Source organism: Phyllopteryx taeniolatus, chromosome 7 (assembly GCF_024500385.1).
Source record: "Phyllopteryx taeniolatus isolate TA_2022b chromosome 7, UOR_Ptae_1.2, whole genome shotgun sequence".
NCBI classification, from domain to species: domain Eukaryota; kingdom Metazoa; phylum Chordata; class Actinopteri; order Syngnathiformes; family Syngnathidae; genus Phyllopteryx; species Phyllopteryx taeniolatus.
In genome coordinates this window covers 23,451,834-23,474,617 of record NC_084508.1, presented here as the reverse complement: position 1 = coordinate 23,474,617, position 22,784 = coordinate 23,451,834, and the positions used below count along the sequence as shown (strand labels likewise).

The 22,784-nt window shown below is 41.0% G+C and overlaps 1 protein-coding gene across 3 annotated transcripts; it reads right to left on the bottom strand.

The window, feature by feature from the left end:
* Window positions 1-1,702: 1,702 nt before the first annotated feature.
* mindy4 (MINDY lysine 48 deubiquitinase 4) lies at window positions 1,703-21,967 on the bottom strand. Of its 3 annotated transcripts, XM_061779758.1 has the most exons (19): window positions 21,684-21,967; window positions 18,903-19,022; window positions 17,958-18,187; window positions 17,621-17,885; window positions 17,336-17,538; window positions 17,216-17,265; window positions 14,473-14,651; window positions 14,279-14,395; window positions 14,114-14,205; window positions 13,821-13,922; window positions 13,617-13,680; window positions 9,673-9,738; window positions 8,975-9,042; window positions 8,800-8,863; window positions 6,777-6,938; window positions 6,186-6,366; window positions 5,400-5,478; window positions 4,543-4,558; window positions 1,703-3,492 (listed from the first exon to the last, which is right to left on the bottom strand). In XM_061779758.1, exons 1-19 carry the CDS (start codon window positions 21,741-21,743, stop codon window positions 3,460-3,462), a joined length of 2,151 nt encoding a protein of 716 aa, XP_061635742.1. In that variant the 5' UTR covers window positions 21,744-21,967; the 3' UTR covers window positions 1,703-3,459. The 3 variants fall into 3 exon arrangements, with proteins under 3 accessions (XP_061635742.1, XP_061635741.1, XP_061635743.1); XM_061779757.1 differs by lacking the exon at window positions 1,703-3,492 and having other exon boundaries at window positions 4,482-4,558; window positions 21,684-21,966; XM_061779759.1 differs by lacking the exons at window positions 1,703-3,492; window positions 18,903-19,022 and having other exon boundaries at window positions 4,482-4,558.
* Window positions 21,968-22,784: the final 817 nt, after the last annotated feature.

Genomic DNA, 22,784 nt, shown 5'->3' with positions numbered 1-22,784 from the left:
AAAGGTTCTTTCTCGATCCTGTTTATTGGTCTCCAATTTCTTGGCCCAATAAATCCTTGATTCTATCCAAAATTATCCTGTTTAGAATCTCAGCTAGCAGAGAGAATAAGGTGCTAGATCTCCCTTCTTATAGTACAGATAATGCTATCTTGCTAGATGACAGCTGTGCTTTTTTCCGATCTTACAGAAGAACAGATAGAGCGGTTCCAATGTGGTAGTCAATGTCTGCTTTTAGCTACAGCTTCTGCAAGTGTGTATCTGGCCCTGCTGCCTTTCCACTTTTCAGCTTCGGCACAGCTCTCCTGATCTCCACTCTGCAAAGTGATCTCTTTGCACAGGTTAGATACCTGGGTTGGTTCTGGTGGAGGTCTTGTGTGCAGCTCTTCAGTGTTCTGCCCATCTTTTGAAGACATCTTTTGTTTTTAAGGCATCGTTGTCCAAACTAGTCCTTCTGGCCTGCTACAGTATAGGATAACTGACAACGTCCTGGTTGTGGCATAGAGCTGCTTCATGTTGCCAGTTTTTGCTGCTGCCTGACTTGTCTGCTCGGTTTTTGAAAACATTTTAAACTTGTCAACCTTGATGCGCGGCACGGTGGCCGACTGGTTAGAGCGTCAGCCTCACAGTTCTGAGGACCCGGGTTCAATCCCGGCCCCGCCTGTGTGGAGTTTGCATGTTCTCCCCGTGCCTGCGTGGGTTGTCTCCGGGCACTCCGGTTTCCTCCCACATCCCAAAAAAAAACATGCATTAATTGGAGACTCTAAATTGCCCGTAGGCATGACTGTGAGTGTGAATGGTTGTTTGTTTCTGTGCCCTGCGATTGGCTGGCAACCAGTTCTGGGTGTACCCCGCCTCCTGCCCGATGACAGCTGGGATAGGCTCCAGCACGCCCGCTACCCTAGTGAGGAGAAGCGGCTCAGAAAATGGATGGATGGAACCTTGATGCTCCGCTTCACTGCTCTGTGGTCTTCACTATACTCTTCTTTTGCCTTTGATTTTCTGCTGTGGCTGTTTATTACAGATGTTATTTCCTTCCTTAGACTCACCTTCTGTCTATCTACCTGTATAATTATTTATGGGAATATTTTTTGTATCCATAACATTTTGTTTTGATTGTTTCTTTCATGTGATTTCAAATGATTGTTAACGCTGTTCCTGTAGGACTTACAATCTGGAAACTTGGGACTCTGCAAATTATTGGTTCACTCAGTAGATTGATCCTGTTTGCCATCATCTATGTCCAGCTGTTTTTTTGTATTTTTTTTTATTAACGTTTCGGTTTAGCTGTTAGCAGATGGTGTCTGATGCCACATCTGCTCCTCATTTAATGCTGATGTCCTGAAGTGATGTTCTGAACGTTCTATTTACGCAAATACAGTCTATTTGGTAATCACAAACGACGAGCTTTGAGCTAAAAACACAGCAAGCACCAGTTGCAGGTAAAATTTGAAAACAAAGATGGTGGTGGATTGGGCACAGCCTTCAAAAACTTACTTCAAACATTACCAGAAAGGCCCTGACCTGGAATCCCCAAGGGAGTCTGAAGAATGGTCAGCCCAAAAACACCTGGCGAAGGGATCTACAGTCAGACCTAAAAAAAATGGGATGCACCTGGTCGCACAACTTTGGAGGTCCCTTGTTGACAGCCTTTACCCCCAAAGTAACTAAAGTATATCCATTTATTAATCCATTTTCTACAAAGCTTATTTATTCATTTATTGAGGTAAGGCAATGGAAAACAGACTCTCATTTCCAATGCTGACCTGGCTGCAGACAGCAGAGCAAAACAAAGCAAAAGTTATGTAAAACAAACTGTACAATGTGATATACTGTAGTAACATATTTCTATAATGCATTGCATTACAGCATTACTTCTCCTTAATATAGGATTGGGAGGACAGTTATTTAATGAGAAACAATTTAACCTCATTAGGGTGGCCGGTGACCTGAAGCCTATCCCAGCTGACTTCATGGGAGAGCCAGGGTACACCGCCAGGGTACACCGCACATATGGAAAAACGACCATTCATATTACTTACATTCACAGCTAAAGATAATTTAGTCTCAAGTTAAACTAAAAAGCATGTTTTGGAAATGTGGGAGAATGCCAGAATACCTGGAGAAAACTCATGCAAGCATGGGAAGAACATGAAAACGCCACACAGAAAGATCACATAGATGGATGTGGTAACTACTCCACGACCGTGCCGCCATAGTTGAAATTTATGTAATTTTAACTGTAATTGTTTGTAAAAACAAAAAACATCCATCCATTTTCTGAGCCACTTCTCCTCACGAGGGTCGTGGGCGTGCTGGAGCCTATCCCAGCTGTCATCGGGCAGGAGGCGGGGTACACCCTGAACTGGTTGCCAGCCAATCGCAGGGCTCATACAAAAAAAACAACCGGTCGCACCGACGGGCAATTTAGAGTCTCCAATTAATGCACGTTTTTGGGATGTGGGAGGAAACCGGAGTGCCCAGAGAAAACCCACGCAGGCACGGGGAGAACATGCAAACTCCACACAGGCGGGGCTGGGGATTGAACCCGGGTCCTCAGAACTGTGAGGCTGACGCTCTAACCAGTCGTCCACCGTGCCGCCAACAAAAAACATATTTTGGCTATTTAGACTTCCATAGAGCGACTCTCTAACATGGACTTAGTATAAAAGTGTCAATTTCATTAAAAAAAAAACACCTTGGTTTTGAGATACGAGTGTCCAGAAAAGGCCCCTCTGACAGCTACTTCTGTTTGACCCAGTTTTGTTTCTGCTTTGTCCATATTTGACAAAGACCGCCCCCTTTCCTCTGATTGGTTGCCTCCGTGTAGAAGACCCACTTGTGAGAGCACACGTTTGTTATGTTGACAGCGCTGGCTTGGGAGCGGAGAGATAGAGGGAGATCTTAGCTAGTGACATAGATAAGCTCGAGAAATTCGAATCACCTGATTTCAGGCCTCTTGGCAGGAAAAACGCCTGGAACTCAGGAAAGCGTGAATGATTTGAATGAATATTTCACATGTTTACTGAGGCACCATAAAGAAAATATTACATCCCAAATACTAGAAAAGTTGGTTCGGCAAAATGTCCCCTTTAAAAAAATAAAAAAGAACAAAAAAAGTAAGCAAAGTCCTCGCGCCCCCCCAAACTCCACCTCCAAAAAACACCTTAATATACAAAGTATACCTGGTACTCTTTACAGCACAGTAAATAAACAGATAGTATTGCACCCTCTCTGACACTGTCAATAAAGACTGAGCATTATTATATCTGTAAAGACAGAAGTGTTGATAAAACTCTTGTACTGAATCGCATTAGATTGCACAGGTTTCTGGTAGGTGTATGTTACAATAATTTTAAACAGTGACTCATCTACTGTGTCTTATTATTTAGCTATTATGTGAAACAATATCAGTGAAGAATAATTGCCACTTGCATCAGGATATCCGCCTCTTGCCCAGAGTCAGCTGAGATAGGTGCCAGGACGCCCGCGACCCTAGTGAGGATAAGCAGTACGGAAAATGGATGGATGGATGGATGATTATTTTCGGAGACAGCGCATTGATGGAGATGCACAAACAGAATTATGTAATTAAATCATTTAATTACAGTATGCGTTCCAGAATGAATGAATGAAGTGAAAATGAAGTGAGAACATCATCACACTAGAATACTTCTAAAAGTTATATCATCTCTCGCTCTCACTCTTAGTCAATACATACAGTATAGTCAGTCAGTTTTGTGTACATTAAGAGAACATGTGACAATATTATCAAATTTTTTTCATCTCAGTTATTTTACAGTAAAATATAAACAACTATCTGGGCAGAATAACAACTAGCTAAAAGGCCTCTGAGGTCAATAAAACATTTAAAAGCTGCTAACTGACTTTATATAAATAGAAAATAAAAGTACATTTGTATCAGATTAAAGTAGATTTGTATCAGAGTATATATTTAATATTTAAATACTTAATATAAGGCTCCTTCTGATGCAACAGGTTAATAATAATACGCTTGATATACGCTAATACACTTGAAATAGATCTTGATGAGTTTTTTTTTTGGTTTTGTTTTGTTTGGGGTCTTCTCATTAACCATGCCATCCAAGTATTTATGAGTTATGTTTTCATCATAGTCGCTGATGGTGTAGTGGTACACTCGCCTGATTTTGGTGCGCGCAGCGTGGGTTCAGTTCCCACTCAGCGACGGTGTGAATGTGAGTGTGAATGGTTGTCCGTGTCTATGTGTCCTGTGACTGACTGGCGACCAGTTCAGGGTGTCGTCCGCCTTTCGCCCAAAATCACCTGGGATAGGCTCCAGCGACCTGCGACCCTAACCAGGATAAGCGGTGTTGTAAATGGATGGATGGATGGTATTCATCATATGATGAATTATAACCATGGCATTGAGAAAAGGGAAAACTACAGGCCCCACTAAGTCTCACTAATAATCCATGCTGCAGAACAAAATAAGACAAAAAATGTATTGATATTTGTTCATTTTATAACACTTCAGAGAATAGGCTCTGTGTCATTCCAACTCACAAATGCATCTTTCCACCTGAAAGACAAAAGTTACAGCAAGTTAGCTCAAGACCTTACATCCGACAACACATTCTGCCTACAGCTCCATTGTCTGCCGTTTTGGACGTTGAAACGATTCCACAACAACTAAACTGAAGCTTTGACAATCTACTTCATTACGGGTCTACTTCATTATCTGTGCATCTTCATCCATTATCTACTTCATTTCTCTAAGTATGCTTTTAAAAAATAGTTGAATTCACTGAGGTAATCAGGATGTTAGTCAATGTAACCCTGGATTACCACCAGTGTCGAGCCCGGTAATCGGATGTCTTGAAGAGATTATCCTGTGGTGTGGGGTGCGTTAAATATTTCCAATCACAAATCCTGATTTGAGTGGTCAACACAGACTACGGTCTATCCACGGACTCTGTGATTGTGAAACGGAACAATAGCCAATTGGGAAGAAACATAAAGTTTGTGCAAGTGGGTCTGTTGAGTGTTTGTACAATGTGTCGCCCAAGGCATTCACGACAACAAAAAGGTCAAGGTGAAGAGTTTGCAAACACAATGTAGTTCCGAGACAAGCAGTTATCCTTGCTTCTTCTATTTCTTCTTCTACTACTACTACTCTTTGATTTATTCCATAGTTTCCAGCAGTGTGGATGCCCTGTGGCACCATGCTGCCCCTAAGAGGTCAGTCCTGGTACTACAACAGACATTGTTATGTGTGTGGTGTGCTGTGGTGGTCATCTCGAGTACACCACACAGTCTAAGAGCTGCAAGAGATTTTTTTCCTCGTCACGTGGTGCATGGATCTCACACGTTTTAAAAACCGGTAGGTGTGTATTCTGCTTTAAATGCAAAGAGAGGCTCACCTTGTTCGAATACAGAGCTCCAGAGGAGGAATTAAATCAGCGTTCACATTTTGACAACTGACGGTTGATTTGCCGAGAGCTAGAAACAGAGACAAATTAAACGTTACCTTTTCCCCCCTCCCGCAAAACTGTTGTGAAAACAAAGTACTGTATGTGTTAAGCCCCAGTGCACAATCCAAGAATACTTGGTGTTTCAAGAATAAAAAAATAGAATAGAGAAATGAAAATCCCTCATAAAGGGGAGCTTGGATAATTTGGTATTGAATAACTACGCTGAGGAGCACTCGCCTCTCTCATGACCTCAAAAATAAAAAAGAATTCCCTCAGATACATGCCAACATTTTGTAGAAAGTCTTCCGAGAGGTAAATGTTAAAGTTGTTAAAGGGCTTGTCAACCATATAGTCACACCCTGAAGCTGTAATAACCAGGTGTCCCAATTCTTCTGTAAATATGATGTGGGATAGAGACAGAGCCCAACCGCAATAGTGAAAATCTGCGAATAGTGAAAATCCGCGAATACCGGACGTCACCTAAAAACTGAATATAATTCTAATTGCCTAATAGTTTAAACCATAAATATACCACAAACTATGATCCCAAAACACTTTGGAAAAGGCTCTTAGTATTTCTAATACTTACGAACAGTAGTTTGCCATAGAACCCCCCCCGCAAAAAAAAAAAAAAATCAGTGAATAGGTGAATTTGCGAATGCCAAACCACAAATATGTTGGGTTCCACTGTACCTCAAGACACATTCAACTTGAAAACAAAAGATGTTTACTCACAGACAGTGAGGCGGATCTCTTCCTGCTGATTGGCCAGTCCGTCATAGTAGTAGAGGTCAAACTCCAGACCCTTGTCCGGATTTGTTGACAGCTCTCCCTGGAGGCCAAACAGCACACTGAAGTGGCTTTCACTGCACACAACCCAGATAGGGAAAAGGGGGTTCTTGAGATAGTCTCCAACCTGGAAGAAAATAGACAAGACACAGCCAGATAGATCAAGATGAGTACGTTATGTTTGAAAAGTGCTGCTCTTATGAAACCTTTTATGTGAAGATTACGGCAATCACAGACGTGATTACAGTAATTGAAATATCTTATGTTATCTCAAACCGCATTCTGGCATCGTTCATTGCTTGATTACAGTGAGCCAACAATAACTGGCCACTATATCATATCTTTCTTTCAACACGCTCATGATAGGGAAAATATTTCGAGTTTTATAACTGAAAGTGGAAAAAAAAAAGGGAAAGTGGTGAGTTGTAAGATTCTCAAATGTCAAGGGAACATTTCTCCATACAACTACATTTTGAATCTCACTGTAATGTTCAGGACTTTGTTGTGACAGGCAGTGGTTGAGTGAATGTGGCTCACCTTAAAGACGTTATAATGTTCGAACAGAGACAGAAGGCCAATGTTACAATGAGCTTTGATTCCCATAAGCAGTGTAGATTTGCCGTTGCCAGAGTCCAGCTCCACGTCGCCATCAAAGACGTTAGAAACTGCCCGTCCCACCAGCAACAGGTTGACAAGCTCCTAGCAAAACACAAAACACAAAGGTAAATAGTCAAACTAGAAATGGGACTTCAATGGTCCCTCGCAGGGGAATGTACTGTACGTGACAGCAGCTTGATTGAGAAAAAAATACTGTATAGTAGTATATGTGGTGCAAAAAAGTTTGTTGTAGTTTTGTTTGTTAGATATGGCAAAAATACAGTTAAGGTAATAATTTTTTGGATCCAATGCTGAATTAGTAAATTAATGCACTAAGTCTCAAATTTGTATGGTTGTTCATTCATTGTGATAACAGACAGAATATAAGTCATAAAGTCATTTATAAAACGATATAAAAGTTATAAGATGTGGACAAGTACAGGACCACTGAGTTTGTCAATGAACATTTCACCTCAACTTTATAAAGTACTTTAAATACAACCACAGCTGAAAACAAGGTGCTGTACACAGATATGAATCCAATTTAAAGAAGTAAAAAGAATTACAGTAAAACAGAAAACGGAAAAACTATTTTAAAAAACACTAAAACAGTTAGAGCGTCAGCCTCACAGTTCTGAGGACCGGGGTTCAATCTCCACACAGGCCCCGCCTGTGTGGAGTTTGCATGTTCTCCCCGTGCCTGCGTGGGTTTTCTCCGGGCACTCCGCTTTCCTCCCACATCCCAAAAACATGCATTAATTGGAGACTCTAAATTGCCCGGAGGTGTGAATGTGAGTGCGAATGGTTGTTTGTTTGTATGTGCCCTGCGATTGGCTGGCAACCAGTTCAGGGTGTACCCCGCCTCCTGCCCGATGACAGCTGGGATAGGCTCCAGCACACCCGCGACCCTAGTGAGGAGAAGCGGCTCAGAAAATGGATGGATGGATAAAACAGATGATGAGTCTTAAGCCGGGCTGAAAGTCAGAAGGCTTGGATGGTCGGATGAGACCAAAGTTGTTAAACATCGTGTTTGGAGAAAGAACAAAAATGGAGTATGACTCATAGAACACTATCCCCGCATTAAGGGATGAAGGTGGAAACATTGTTTTGGGGCTGTTTTTCTGCCAAGGCTGCAGGGCAATTTCACCGCATTGGGAGTCAAATGAACAGAGCCTTGTACTATAAAATCCTGGATGAAAACCTTTCCTTAGCAAGAACACTGAATGTGGGCCATGGTTGGGTCTTATGGCATGAGAGTGACCTAAAACATACAGTACTGGCAGTGCAACAACAGAGTGTCTCAAAAAGGAGCATTAAAAAGTGGAGTGGCCTAGTCAGACTCCAGACCTCAACCCAATAGAAAACCTATATTTCGGGAGTTGAAGCTTTGAGTTTTCCAACGTCGGCCAAGTAAGTTGAAGGATTTAGAGACTTTCTGTAAATAGTAGTAGGCCAAAATCCTTCTTGAGCTCTGTGAAAACCTTGTGACAAACTACAAAATCTTATTGCTGTGCTTGCCTATAAGGATTTCTCAAGCATGTACTGTACTAACTTTTGCTTAGGGATCAAATAATTTCACTCAATAAAATGCACAACATTTTATGTTTATGTGTTATTTGCGCATAACAGACATATTCTTTCTGTTACCATAATAAATAACCATACAAATAGTGACTGTACTTTTTTTAAGTGAGCAAACTTAAAAATTCAGCAGGGGATGAAACAATTCTTTTCCCCACTGAATATGTCAATCGCCTTTCGTGACCTACACACAAATCTGTTTGTTGCACCATATTATTTGGTCTACAAAATAAACACCAATATATTTGCAAGATGCTATTTGCCCATTGAAAGAGTTACTAGGCAATAAAGATTTTAGAAGTCCAAATTTAGAGTAGGGATGCAATAAAACAATATATAATGAATGTATAAATTCACTAAACCTCCTAATAGTTTGTCATACCTGAGTACAGTAGCCATGAGCTCCAATGAGTGCAGTGGCAGCCACATCCATATCCTCTCTCATTCTGACAAAAGAAAAACACATTTCATTAAAAAATATATATATTAAAACGGACACTTTTATACAAAGAGGTGTCTTTTATACTCTAAATGTATGCACGTTGGCCTTTCCATACTTATCAATTGAACGAGACAAGACGGCAGATATGGTCAGCAACAGACATCCCAGCTCCCCTGTCTCAAACTGTATGAATAATACACAGTAATAACAGAACATAAGTATATTTGAAGTGGACACATTATGGACAAATGATCTTTTAAGTACTTGTGCACAAATAATTCGGTCTCTGGACAGCCTGCCCACCTTTGAAGTGTGAAGTTAAAAAAACAAGTTCATCTTTTATTAACCAACAGTATTTCTGAAAATGTGTTTATGAGTGAGCCATTTTGCAATTCCGCTCCACTGTAATGTAACAATTGGGCTTGTTTATATCTGCCACATTCTGTGTCTTCCCATTAGAAGAAGAAAAAGAAGATTATGATTATAACATTATTGGGTAAGTTGGGGCACGGTGGTCGACTGGTTAGAGTGTCAGCCTCACAGTTCTGAGGACCGGGGTTCTCCCGGCCCCGCCTGTGTGGAGTTTGCATGTTCTCCCCGTGCCTGCCCCCCAAAACTGTGTGATGTGAACCAAAGGATTACAACTTTGCTGTAATTCTTTATTTGCTGTGTATTTTGATGGAAGAATGTCAGGGATCTTTTACTTTTAGGAAGACACCTGGGAATTGTTTTAAATTGTGAAAAAAGGGCATATAGTCCCTTTAATTGGAAAGGTGAATTGAGTTAAGGGAGACAAAACGGGATATCTCTCACCTGCTCAATGTGTTGCTCCAGTAGCAACTGCAGGTCTTTGATACTGTCCACTGTAAAACAGCTTATCTAACAAAACAGAGAGAAAGAACAGATGCCCATTAAAAGTAAACACACGGTAGAAACCATGTTAAAGCAAAAGTTCTCCCATGCTCCCCCTATAGTTTCATCCATCCATTTTCTATACCCCTTGTCTTCATTGGTCATGGAGTATAATTTCATTTTGATTTGCAAAGGCAACTTCACAGAGAATTTTTAAACCACAAAGATATGGTCATCAGATTAAAAATACAAGCTAATTTGTATATGTACAAAAAGAAATCATCATATGTATCTTCCATCCTTCCATTCTCAACACCGCCTATCCTGCTCAGGGTCGCTGGGCACTGGAGCCCATCCCAGCAGACTTCGGGCGAAAGGCGGACTACACCCTGAACTGGTTGCCAGTCAGTTGGAGGGCACATATAGACACGGACAACCATTCACACTCACATTCACATCGTCACTGAGTGGGAAGCGAGCCCACGCTGCCCGCACCAAAGTCAGGCGAGTGTACCACTACACCGTCATATGTATCTTAAAACAGTTATTTTTCGATACAGTACTGTCATTTAAATCAAGTTAATTCACCAAGTTAGTGCTGACGTGTCATGCACAACATGAGCCTTGCATGGTGGCCCAATATTATAACTATAGACCAGTGTTTTTCAACGCTTCACAGGACTTCATGGGAGGCACAACTGCTTTAGAAGTATAAATATGTAAATATTTTAAAATCTTGTGTTTAAGGAAAAATGTATCGATTTTTTACCAAAGTGAGAGATAAGACGTAAAATACTTTTCAGAAAATCTTGTTAATGAAAAGGCCATTTTAAAGATGTTGGAATTTGATTTTCTTAGTCAAGTTGGTCTTTAATGTTGAATAAGATTATGAGTTGCCCATAATTTATCTGTTAATGTGGGGAAAATGTTGAGTCCGTATTGTTTTTTTCCACTGACATTTTCAGGTGCCTCTGATTAAAATTGTATTCCTGAGAATGTTATACATAGAGTTGTAATTTCTAAAATGTTGGCAATTTATGGGGATCATATTAATGAACATGCAGAAAACCTCTCTTTTATTCAGGGAATATACACACATGTTGACACACATCGGTTTAAATGGCTGTTAAGGGTAAGTTTCCACACTTGGACTTGATTGTAATTAGTGGCTGTGTATAAAGACTCAATGAGTTTCTGAGCTCATGAGAGACCACAGCACATTTCATCCAGTGATGCACTGACTTTGCTTGATACTGAATCATGGGGAAAGCAAAAAAACTGTCAAAGGACCTTAGAGAAAAGCTAGCTGAATTTAAGAAATCCAGAACAGCATATAAAAAGATATCTAAAGATGGAACATCTGCAAAAGCAAGTGCAGCGCAAAAAAGCACAAATCAGATTCATCCCATCAATGTGAGCTTCACGTTATCGAGATACACAGATTCATGATCTAGACACACCCACATCGGCTCAAACAACACAAATGGACACACAGAAAAAACAATACCTGCTCTAAATCTTAGCTACAGTGAAAGAATAGAAAATTAAATATAGTCTAAATATAGTTAATTTCATTGTGTCATTAAATAAGATAAATAAATGCTGACTGTGGAGTAATGTGGAGATTACCCTTATTTGAATCAATGGTGGGGCTGTTTTGGGCCAACTAAATGCTATGTAATGTTTAATATTCATATAATTCATGTATTATTGTTTACTTCTGTGTTGTCACCAATATTAACGCTTGTGAAGTTTTATGTGCAATTTGATTGGCTGCGCATGAGGGTTGTTTCATATGTAACTATGAAGCACATTTGTCAACGGCACTCCCCAAGAGCTGTTGACCTTTGCATTCCTGCCTCCTGACCCACAACCAGCTGGTCTGTTTCCACAAGACACAGGAAACCTGGTTTATATCAACTGAGCCATAAACTGGTTCAAAGTCCTCTTCCAGGCCATTCTCAAATGGCTTCTCCAACAAAGACCTTTTTCTGTGGACTGGTTAGAGCGTCTGCCTCACAATTCTGAGGACAGGGGTTCAATCCCTTGCCCCGCCTGTGTGGGGTTTGCATGTTCTCCCCGTGCCTGCGTGGGTTTTCTCCGGGCACTCCGGTTTCCTCCCAGCCATCCATTCATCCATCCATTTTCTGAGCTGCTTCTCCTCACTATTGTCGCGGTCGTACTGGAGCCCATCCCATCCATCATCGGGCAGGGTGAAAACGGAGTGCCCAGAGAAAACCCAGGCAGGCACGGGGAGAACATGCAAACTCCACACAGGCGGGGCCGGGGATTGAACCCCGGTCCTCAGAACTGTGAGGCAGACGCTCTAACCAGTCGCCACCGTGCCGCCCGTTCTTTCACTTGTTTCCTGCTCCGCCGAAGATGCTGGATCCCAGCCAAAGCCCTACTCCTCACCACTAGGGGGGGTAAACCAAGATGGGCTAGGACCGGCCAAATCTTCCGACAGTCGCTGACCGCAGAGACATTCAGCCAACTACCCAACTACACTTTTGTGTGAGGGCGAGTCACCAGCGAGAGTAATCAGGCAGGAAGAATTTGCGTGCGCAATTTCTCTCTGAGCGCGTGGCAAGCAACGTCACCCAGGCGCTTCGGCCACTCTGCAATTGTTTTTCTTTTTAGAAGATCAGCTTCCACACCAGTTCGCATAGCACTTTTGCATGTGTAAACCTTTAGTAAATTAGGTCCTAATTGTCCAGGTATGGCTACACAGCTACAACAATAATATTAAATCCAACTTTTAATAATAATGTTTCCATTGAGTAATGTTTGACCCTCTTCAGACCTGCAATAAGAGACATCCTTGGTGATTGAGCCAAAACTTTGCCATTCACTTTTCAACATCTGGCTCCACAAATAAATATGAACATCGATCTCCATTTGCTGATATTAAATCTTTTTCAAAGACAAGAGGTTATGCTTCCTGTCCTCCAAAACCAAATAACATAAGAAGTCAATGTCTTCATGTTTTACATATGCTGTCATGAATGACTATTACATGAGTCAATACTTTTAAGTTTATAAAGCTAAGCCCCGTGTGATCCAATTGAAGCATAATGTTTCCTGTCGATTTAAGATCAGAACACCCAGGATGCATGTTAAGAAATATAAAGGTGAAGGACGATGTAAAGATATTTCTAATCGTGTGATTGCACCCCAAGTTGTACAATTTGGAATAGAAATAATTTTCTCAACAACGACAACAAAACACACCTCTTGAGTTGCATTCACACAAGATCAACAACTCTCATATCTATCTCATCTATATATCATATATCTCATCGCCCTGTCTTGGGAGTCTTCTTATTCTTGGTGAGGAGGATCAAGGATTAGATGTGTGTTTTACTTTTTCTTTTTCTTTTTTTTTGTGTGATGGTGACCACAGAACCAGAAATTTAACTTAGCGCTGCAATTTAGGACAGTCGTACACACATCTCTGTCCAGTCCTGGCTGTTCAGTATTCTATAGCTAAGTGAGAATAAGTTGATATCAATGTTAATAAAAGCCGATAAACAAAATGTACGCAAAGTCAACTTGAAAGAATGAAGACTCACCTCCCAGCTACAAACAGGTGGGCGAATACAGAAATTGTTTCCAAATTTGATTTGAACAGAAATTAACATCTTTTTCTTGTTTATGACAGTTAAGAATGTCATATAGATCAAGTAAATCTTCTGCAAAAGGTGAATCACAAAATAATAAAAATGTAAAATATTTAAAACATTGCAAGTTAAAAAAAGGTTTTATGAGGGTAACAGTTTTCACACTAGAAATGATTACATCAATTCAAATTTTTGTCAATGAACAAATTGCCCAGTGTCATTGTGTTTGACTTCTAAGGTTCTACTGTATATAAATAGTTACTGAGGTCACAAACATATTTATACCTTTTCAAGGACTCCTTCGGATTTGTAGTGTCTGCTTGAAGTGAAAAGTGTACGTCCCGTATTTCTGTTTGAAAGCAAAACAGGATGTAAAGCTCAATGCACTGCCTGAGATGGTGGTCCATCAGCATGACGACTCTACGCTGTGCATTAGAGATACAATAGGTACAGGGTGCGATTAAAGAGGATTCAAAAGTAGGCCCTTACATTGCTACAGTGGCTTGTTTTTCCTCACCAGCCCTCCACAGTACTTCGGCCACAGCTAAGACCAGACATTTTCTTCTGGTTGCATTTGTTGGTCTTAAACGCCTGAGAACAAAGCAGCATTTGAGTGAAAAGCAAGCTTTTCTGGGTCATTGTACTGTTAACACCTAAGTTTAAAAGGTCAAGTGGCTACCGAGTGCAGGCTTATTTACGCTAGACATGCATTAGGAGTCGAAGACGTGATTTACACATAATACATTACACAATGGAAAATATGTAAGGGAAGAACAACATACTGAAGTCTTGCATTACTACTGTTTTTGTTTTCAAACAGAAGTTTCTTTAAAACGAAAGCTTGGATGGAAGCTAGAACTCCACAAGGCCCAGCCTAAGAAAAGACAACATATTAAGAACACAGCACAAAACGAAACTCAACGAAAATCAAACTCAATTATGGCCACCTTTTTCTGCACCATTCCGTATCTCAGGTCATGCGTTTCGGAGAATGTGAAACCCTGATTTCTCCATTCAGCAGTGAAACATTTGAGACTTGACCCAAGGAGAACTAATTTCAATTCCTAAGGAGAGGCAAAAACAAAATAAATTAACAAATATATCTCCAGCTTTTATCTAAAGACTGGTGTAAAACAAAAACCGAGGCGGTGTGTTGGTCCATTGGGCGGACGGTGTGTTGGTCCATTGGGCGGGCGGTGTGTTGGTCCATTGGGCGGGCGGTGTGTTGGTCCATTGGGCGTGCTGTGTGGCTGCTCCCTGCAGTTGCGGTGTTCTCGAAGGACATTTTCGAGATTTCTGGCAGCTCATCGTCAATGTCATCTGAAAATAAAATAAATTAACACGCACCGTCAGCTATGGCTGCTGAAAAAGTGTTTCAAGAGGATTTATCCATCCATCCAATTTCTATAGCACTTGCCCTCAATAGGGGTACATCCTGGACTGCTCGCCAGCCAATCGCAGGACTCATATACAACCAGTCACACGAACACCAGTGGACAACTAGGAGTCTTCAATTACCGTATTTTCACAACCATAAAGCACACTTAAAAGTCATACATTTTCTCCAAAATGGACGGGGCGCCTTATAATGCGGCACGCCTTATGTGTGCACCGGGTTCCAACATCTATAAATGTTGTTGTCTGATGAGCGCTCCGCTTAACTTTTTTTTTTTTTTGACCGCTTGACTGACTGGGAGCAATTCCTGCCGACATGCTGCTTATACAGAGGAAAGCGGATGTGGCTGAAGACAGCATGCGGACGTATAGGGGGAAGGGTGTGTGAAGGATGACGCTAAAGCCACGCCCCCAGTAGGTATATAGCGCCGGGGTGTGCATTGTGCAAAACGGTTTGGCTAAGGACCCCCGAAAATGGCACCTTCGAAAAGACACGCTTATGAAGCACAGTTTAAACTGCAAGCTGTCAGTTACGCGGAGGAACATGGGAATCGAGCAACCGCGAGAGAATTCAAGATCAACGAATCCATGGTTCGCAAGTGGAGGAAGCAGGAAAACGAGCTTCGCCAAGTCAAGAAGACGAAGCTGAGTTTCCGCGGAAACAAGGCGAGGTGGCCTGAGTTGGAAGACCAACTCGAGCAATGGATTAATGAGCAAACAACAGCCGGGAGAAGCGTATCTACAGTCACCATTCGACTGAGGGAATAATGCATGCAGAAGAAATGGAAATCGAACATTTTCAAGGAGGTCCGTCTTGGTGCTTTCGTTTTATGAAATGGTGCCATTTATCCATCCGGGCAAGGACTAACGTGGCGCAGCAACTTCCGGCGGATTACAAGGAAAAGCTGGCGTGGGCGTGATGGATGACAGATGGAGAACACAGCTTTACTAAGACTGGGAGGCAACGCCGGGCGAGTTACGCCACCATATGTGAATGGATTGTGGATGCCTTGGCTAACGTGTCTGCTTGCACTGTTGTTCGAGCTTTTGTAAATACCGGGCATCGTTTCTGAGGAGCCGCACGGCAACGAGACTGACTCGAACCTGGCGTGTTTGATGGAGAACTTCCCCAGCTGTTCATTTCGGATACAGAACATGAGGACTTTGATGAATTTGTGGATGAGGATTGATCAAAAAATAACATGAGTACATTGTTAAATACTTCAATAAAGTGCAACCCAACTCAGTTTGGCTCCCGCTGCCTTTTTAAAAAGATTGTTTTAGCGTGCATGCATGCTACCGTATGTTTTAAGATAGCGTATGTTTTACCATGCCTGCGCCCAATAATGCGGTGCGCCTTATGGATGCGTTAAATGCAGAAATGGACCCCGTAACTGAGACTGCGCCTTTTAATACGGTGCGCCTTATGGTCCTGAAAATACGGTACCCTTACGTGTATGTTTTTCAAATGAGAGAGGAAGCTGGAGTACAGTGGTGCCATGAGATACGAGTGACCCGACTTACGAGCCTTTTGAGATACGAGCCTTCGTTCGGCCAACGTTCTGGTTTGACTTGAGAGAAAATTTTAGATAAGGGCACTGTTTAGTGGCAATAAACTCAACTCACTTCAAATCAAGCAACATTTTGGCAGATCAACTCTTCAAAAAAGAGGCTTCAAGGTGTTTATTGTCATTCCCAACTGGAGTTTGAGAATGACAGTTTGTGTATTTAAAACCACCACATAACTTTCCCTTAGAATTATCTGCGAGCTTAATGCTAACAAACATAGAAAAACGCCACAGACAGACTTACGGATAGCAGCAGTATTGCGGTGTTATAACCCTTTAAGGAATGAATATTTGAACACATAGTGGAGCAACACTTAAACAGATAATATAACAATATTCACAGGCATATATTCTTTATTCTCTGCAAAGAAAGACTATAATTACTGCACCTTAATGAGGAGTTGTGATCGCCCCCTCCCTCTCCATGTACATCCTTATGTCTGTATTATACTGCCCACAGGAAGCAAGGTGTCCACACCAGAAGGAACAGCACAATGTCCATTGAATAAACAAAATTGTGCAAAAACTATTTGTTTTATTTATTTAATTGTCAGTAATGTATGATTTTTTTTAATAAAATATAATATTATTATACCCATTGCTATTTTTCTTATTAAAAGAAACAATAGTTTTTTTGTGAGGCACCGATTAATAGCATTTCCATTCATTCCAATTGGGAAAGACGATTTGAGATACAAGTGTTTTGAGTTACAAGCGTGGTCAGGGAACAAATTAAACTAATACCTTAAGGCACCATTGTACTGAATAAAACACACACAAGCTTGGGAAGAACATTCATACTCCACACAGGAAGACCAGAGCCAAGATTTGAATCAGAACTTCTCATTTGTGAGGCAGACTTTCTAACCGTTAAACCTATGTGCTGTCCCTGAAAAAGATGCGGAGGAATAAAAAACTTACCTAACACCATCTCAGACAATATCATATTTGGCTGCATCTTGGACTCAATTCTAAGAGAAAGGACAGAATTATGAGCACAAAAATAGTTTGACTCCATGCAATTTAGTTGAACGGGTTTACATTTTTCTGTCATTTCTGCCTTGTCCCTCTTTCTCCAAGTTCTTCAATTTCTCTATAGCACTGCTTGGGGATTTCTCTAAGACTTTTTGTTGTAAACTGTTCCCTGACAGTTCATCCCGAGACTGCCGATGCTCCTCTTCTTCTTTCCTGAATAGCATCTGAGGCGTGCCCACTTTTCGACTCTGCCTTTGTTTGGTTGACTCCTAAGACACAATAATAAAAGAAGATCATGATCAAGCTGTCGCCATGAGAAAAGGCGACTGCTTTTGTCCAACTGGGTGCTACCTGAAGGGTGCTGGCTATCGGTCCAGCCATCATGCCACGTCTAACCCGATTTGGTTGTCTTCTTTGAATTAGTTCATTGACAGGAGGCTTTTTTTCAGGTTTTTCAGCAAGGCAACCGTTATCATGCATAGACGTCATCTTAGAGTGGCCGTTTTCATCCACTGATGTATATAACCACGATCTTGTTTCACTGTGGTCCATGAGTCTCTCTCCATCAAGTGACAATACTGCCATTTGAGAGGTGGAGAATTCCTTGTCCTGTGATCTTTGAGCAAAATTCCATTTAGTTTTCAGGCAAACAAAACATAAGTTTGTAAGAAACTTGGTTATGGACTACCTTAATTTGAGGCGGTCACCAGAAACAAAGGACAGTGTGCTGTGTCCTGAGTCACTTTCGTTGATTTCCGATGGAGTTTTTGCAGGAGAAAGACGGAGTGAGCTGATTACAAAAGCAGACTGCAGAGAATCATTTTCATCACTTTTACAGGCCATGTTATCATCTTTGTGACCTTCAATGTGATACTTGACAATGATCTCCAGTAAAGTCCTCAGAGGTGAATTATGAACCTGTAGTGACACAAATGTCATTAGATGGTAATGATGGTAAAACGATTCAAATGAATTCAACCTGTATTTTGCAATTAGAGGCATCAGATATGGGGATTTATGTAAACCTAGCAGTTTACACTTTAAAGGTCAGATGCCATTATTATTATTATTTTTATTTTTTTTTACTAATCTTTGATGTCCTTTTATCGGGTTTACAAGAAAATATGGGTTGAAAATGCCCAGAATGCCCCTTTTCAAGCTATTCTAGTTGGTCTTGTACATCTGGCATTTGAGGCGGATGGATTTCTCATTAATGTTTGATATGTACAACCCCAATTTCAATGAAGTTGGGACGTTGTGTTAAACATGGGGCTGTGTTAGTGCCAATGGCATGGGGGTCAATGGCATGGGTAACTTACACATCTGTGAAGGCACCATTAATGCTGAAAGGTTTTGGAGAAACATATGCTGCCATCCAAGCAACGTCTTTTTCAGGGACGCCCCTGCTTATTTCACCAAGACAATGCTAAACCACATTCTGCACGTTACAGCAGCGTGGCTTTGTAGAAAAAGAGTATGGGTACTAGACTGGCCTGCCTGCAGTCCAGACCGGTCTTCCACAATGCACACCCCGGCGCTATATACCTACTGGGGGCTTTAATCATGTAAAGCACATTGAGTTACCTTGTGTATGAATTGCGCTATAAAAATACTTTTGCTTTGCTTTCTTTACCTTATTTGCCCTATACAGATCCTCAATGTGCAGGACTTGTCTCAAGTGGGATCTGTTGTTGATGCTGGACTGTGTGCGTGGACGCTCATCATCCATGCAGGCAATCGTCCTCTTGAGTCCCTGAGCGTTGATGATATGTATACCGTTACAGCTGAACATCAGGATTGACTGCTGATGTATATAGAGCAATGATTCCCAACCACTGTTCCTCTGGACATGGTGGGCAAGATTCTGCATGAGAGCTCATCAGGTGTGCCGTGGGAAATTATCCTATTTATTGACTACAAATAAAGTACAGTTGTACTTTGACTTACAAATTTAATTTGTTCCGTGACAAAGCTGTAAACTTAATTTATATGTACCAGTAAATCAAAAAACTTTTCCCTACTGAAATTAATTGAAATGCTATTACACCGATCCATACAAGCTCCCAAATATTCTACATATTATTTGATTACGTTTTGATTCAAGAAAAATAGTGATGTAGCTCAATATAAAAACATAATAAAAAAAAAAAAACAGAACGTAACGAAATTAACTGCTTTTCTAAAGTGTAATGCCGAAGGTCACACACAGAACACTACATTCATGCGTGTATGTGAGCCTTGAGAGGGCATGGCCTAGTCCTAGTGGGTGAATTATGTCGGGTTGGCGAGTGTGAGCGTCTCCTCCATGCTCCTTACAAGAGTTTTCATTTTGTCTTTGTGTGTTTGACTGTTTGTCCTGTTCGCCCAGCTGGGCGATTATCGAAAAAAAAAAAAAAAAAAAAAAAATCACAATTATTTTGACTGATATTGAAACACAATTAATAAACAAGATGATTCGTTGATTTCAAAACTCTCTATTTATTTAATTACCAAAACTTTTAAAAATAACTTAAAAGAACAACCAGAAAATTAAGTAAAATAGTACATTAAAATAATATCAATAACAATAAACACCTGCTTTTCCTGCAGTGCACGCCTTGGCCTCTTAGGGGCAGTGTGGTGATACACATTGACATGAGGAGGAGAAGAAAGTCACGATTGAACTTCATTACTATAGCTCATTTTTCACAGTTTAGGAAGAATTTACTGTATGCCTGTGAGTATTGTTATATTACCTGTCTGTGTGTGTTACTACAGTGTTTGTGAGTGAATATTCATTATTTGATAGTAAATCCCTCCCATGACAACTTATGATAATTTCTGTTACCCCGTCAACAGGGTTTTACAGTGAGTGTTAGCAATTAGCTGACAATGTTTCTAAAACAAATATTTAAATATACAATGGGTGTAAATATTTTTGTTGTGTGTTTAGTTTTACAGTGAAGGCCAACCGGGCTATGAATAAACAGCTTAAAGCACGCTCAGGGAGGGCAGAATCAAATAAGTCACACGCTTGCTGCAAGCAACAAAAGTACATTTAGGGTGCTTTTACCACGCAGGAACGTTCAGCATTTTAATCATTTTTCTTCGACTATAATGTTTTTATGATCATGAGTAGCCAAAATCATGATCAAATTTCAATTAATCACCCTGTAAGTGCATTGGCGACTGCTGCTTTCCTTTTGTTTTCACTTCCGTTTCTGACGATCACTCAAAACTCAAATTTTGGCTCACAAAATTAACCAAGCAACGGCTCATAACTCCAAAAACTTGTAAATTGGAGCACTCGTAAGTCAGGATACGAGTAGGTGTGTCAGAAAAATTACACGACTGGTGTCACAAAAGATATAGTTCAAATCCAAACTCCAAAGAACAAAAAAAGGTTTTCCCCTTTCAGCTTTCGATGCCAGACCTTCATACTCTCCGGGAACAGTTCTTCTGGGATCTTCCATAGCTCCGTCGTCACGGCCTTCTTGATGCTGTCCACGTCTTCAAAACGGATCCGCTTGATGATCCCCTTGAGCTTGGAAAAGAGGGAATGGGGGAAAATCACACAGAGCCAGGGAGCTTGCTCCAGAACGGCAATGTTCTTCTCGGCCAGGAACTGTCAGATGCTGAGGATGTTGTGAGCAAGTGTGTTGTTATGGTGAAGCAGCCACAAGTTGTCGTACCACAACTCTCACAACTTCGCGCACACAGAATGTTGCAATCGCCGCAGGATCTCTTTGTAGATGTGCTAGTTGATCGTCTGGCCCACACTGAAGGGGAAAACTCATAGCTTGGATTTTAAACACATCTTTTATGACACGCCAGGCCGAACAAATAATTGCTCTTGATGGCAGAAGGTACAATTGACCTGTGTATTTACCTGTCAGCATGACTGCCATAATAAGTACGACAAGACAAATACACAGAGCTGTTGAAGATCTCCGTGTGACTATATTTCCTGCAAGTATCAACTTTGTGTTGAACTTTTGAGGCCCTGATTTCATACTTTGTAAAGAAATGTGTGATTGAGAGGAGCTCAGTATGATTTCAGGATTGGGTAAATGCTTTTGGTGACATTGTTGTTGGGTGGTGTGCCATGAGATTGAGCCTTGGCTCAAAGGCTAGTAAACAATGGTATGGTAAACTGGACAGATCAATGTGAAATGAACAGTTGACAGCATCTACATAGCCATAACCTTTGACAAAAACGTTATTTATTATTTACATTGGCAATGCGGATACTAGTGCCTATTCAATTAACAGTAATATTTTATGACAGATAGAAAACGGGATCTAGTTGAGAGCAGCAAGCGAACACAGACTTCAACTAGCATCACAACTCTTTTGCATGGCTACCGTTCGTGGCTACTGGTAGTGTAGAACTGTTTTGTTTTGTTTGTTTATCGCCTGGACGGAGCGAACGTACCTTTCTGCTCAGATATTCCCGCACGAGGGACGCGGACACCTCCTCCACACAAATGGCCATCGTTGTGGGGAAAGCTGAGCCAGCTTTGCTACGATGTAGCACACCAGATGCGGCCGACTTGCTAGGCGTTCAATGCCAAGTTGTGTGATGTGCTAAATCACGCACGCGCAAAATTTTACGTATTTTTACAAAATGGAGAAAACATCCACGATAAAACTCCGTGAACACCAAAAAAAAAAAAAAAAAAGCGATGAGCAAAACGTTCCATGGGCGGAGTTTCTGTGATGACGCAGAATTTACGTACTACGTCATAGCACGTCCTCGTCCTTGTCAGCTCTGTCTGTCACCTTTCCGCGCTTTGGAAAATTTTAAATGTCTCAGGCTACATATCTTAATACGTATAATAGTAACATTACTATGTACTGAAGAGAACGGAATACTGCTAGTAAACGAGCGCGCGCAGCTCCGTCCGGCTAAAGCACGCCCACCTCGGTTACTATGGTGATGATACAAATTTGTAGACGGCATATTAATGCGTAGTGTAAATTTACGGAAGCGTATTGCTGCCGCACCAACAACAAAAAAAGTTCACTATCACGTTATAACATGATACGTTTCATGTTATAACGTGATATGTTTCACGTTATAATGTGATAAATTACAAGTTCTAACGGGAAAAATTTCATATTATAACGTGAAAAGTTTTACGTTATAATGTAATTCGTTTCACTTTATAACGTGAAACTTTTCACGTTCTAACGTGAAATTAATCACGTTATAACGTGTAACTTATCACTTTCACTTTGTTTTAATGTGATATGTTTCATATGTATGTGATATGTGTGTAATGCCTTAAAATCTTAGGGGACAGGCAGGGCGGAGAGGCAGAGCTCCAAGAGCGGGAACCAGCATTGACATACTGAATCCCCCTCTCTGACACCCCCCCCCCCAGAAAACCCTGAATATGTGTATGTGACTACAGAAAAAAAGAGAGTAATATTTACAGTGAAAGGTGTAAGAGCGTGCTGAGTGAGTGATTAAGAGGCATTGCTTCTGCAGGTCGGAAAAAGTACATCACAAAACATTAAATAAATGTAATTT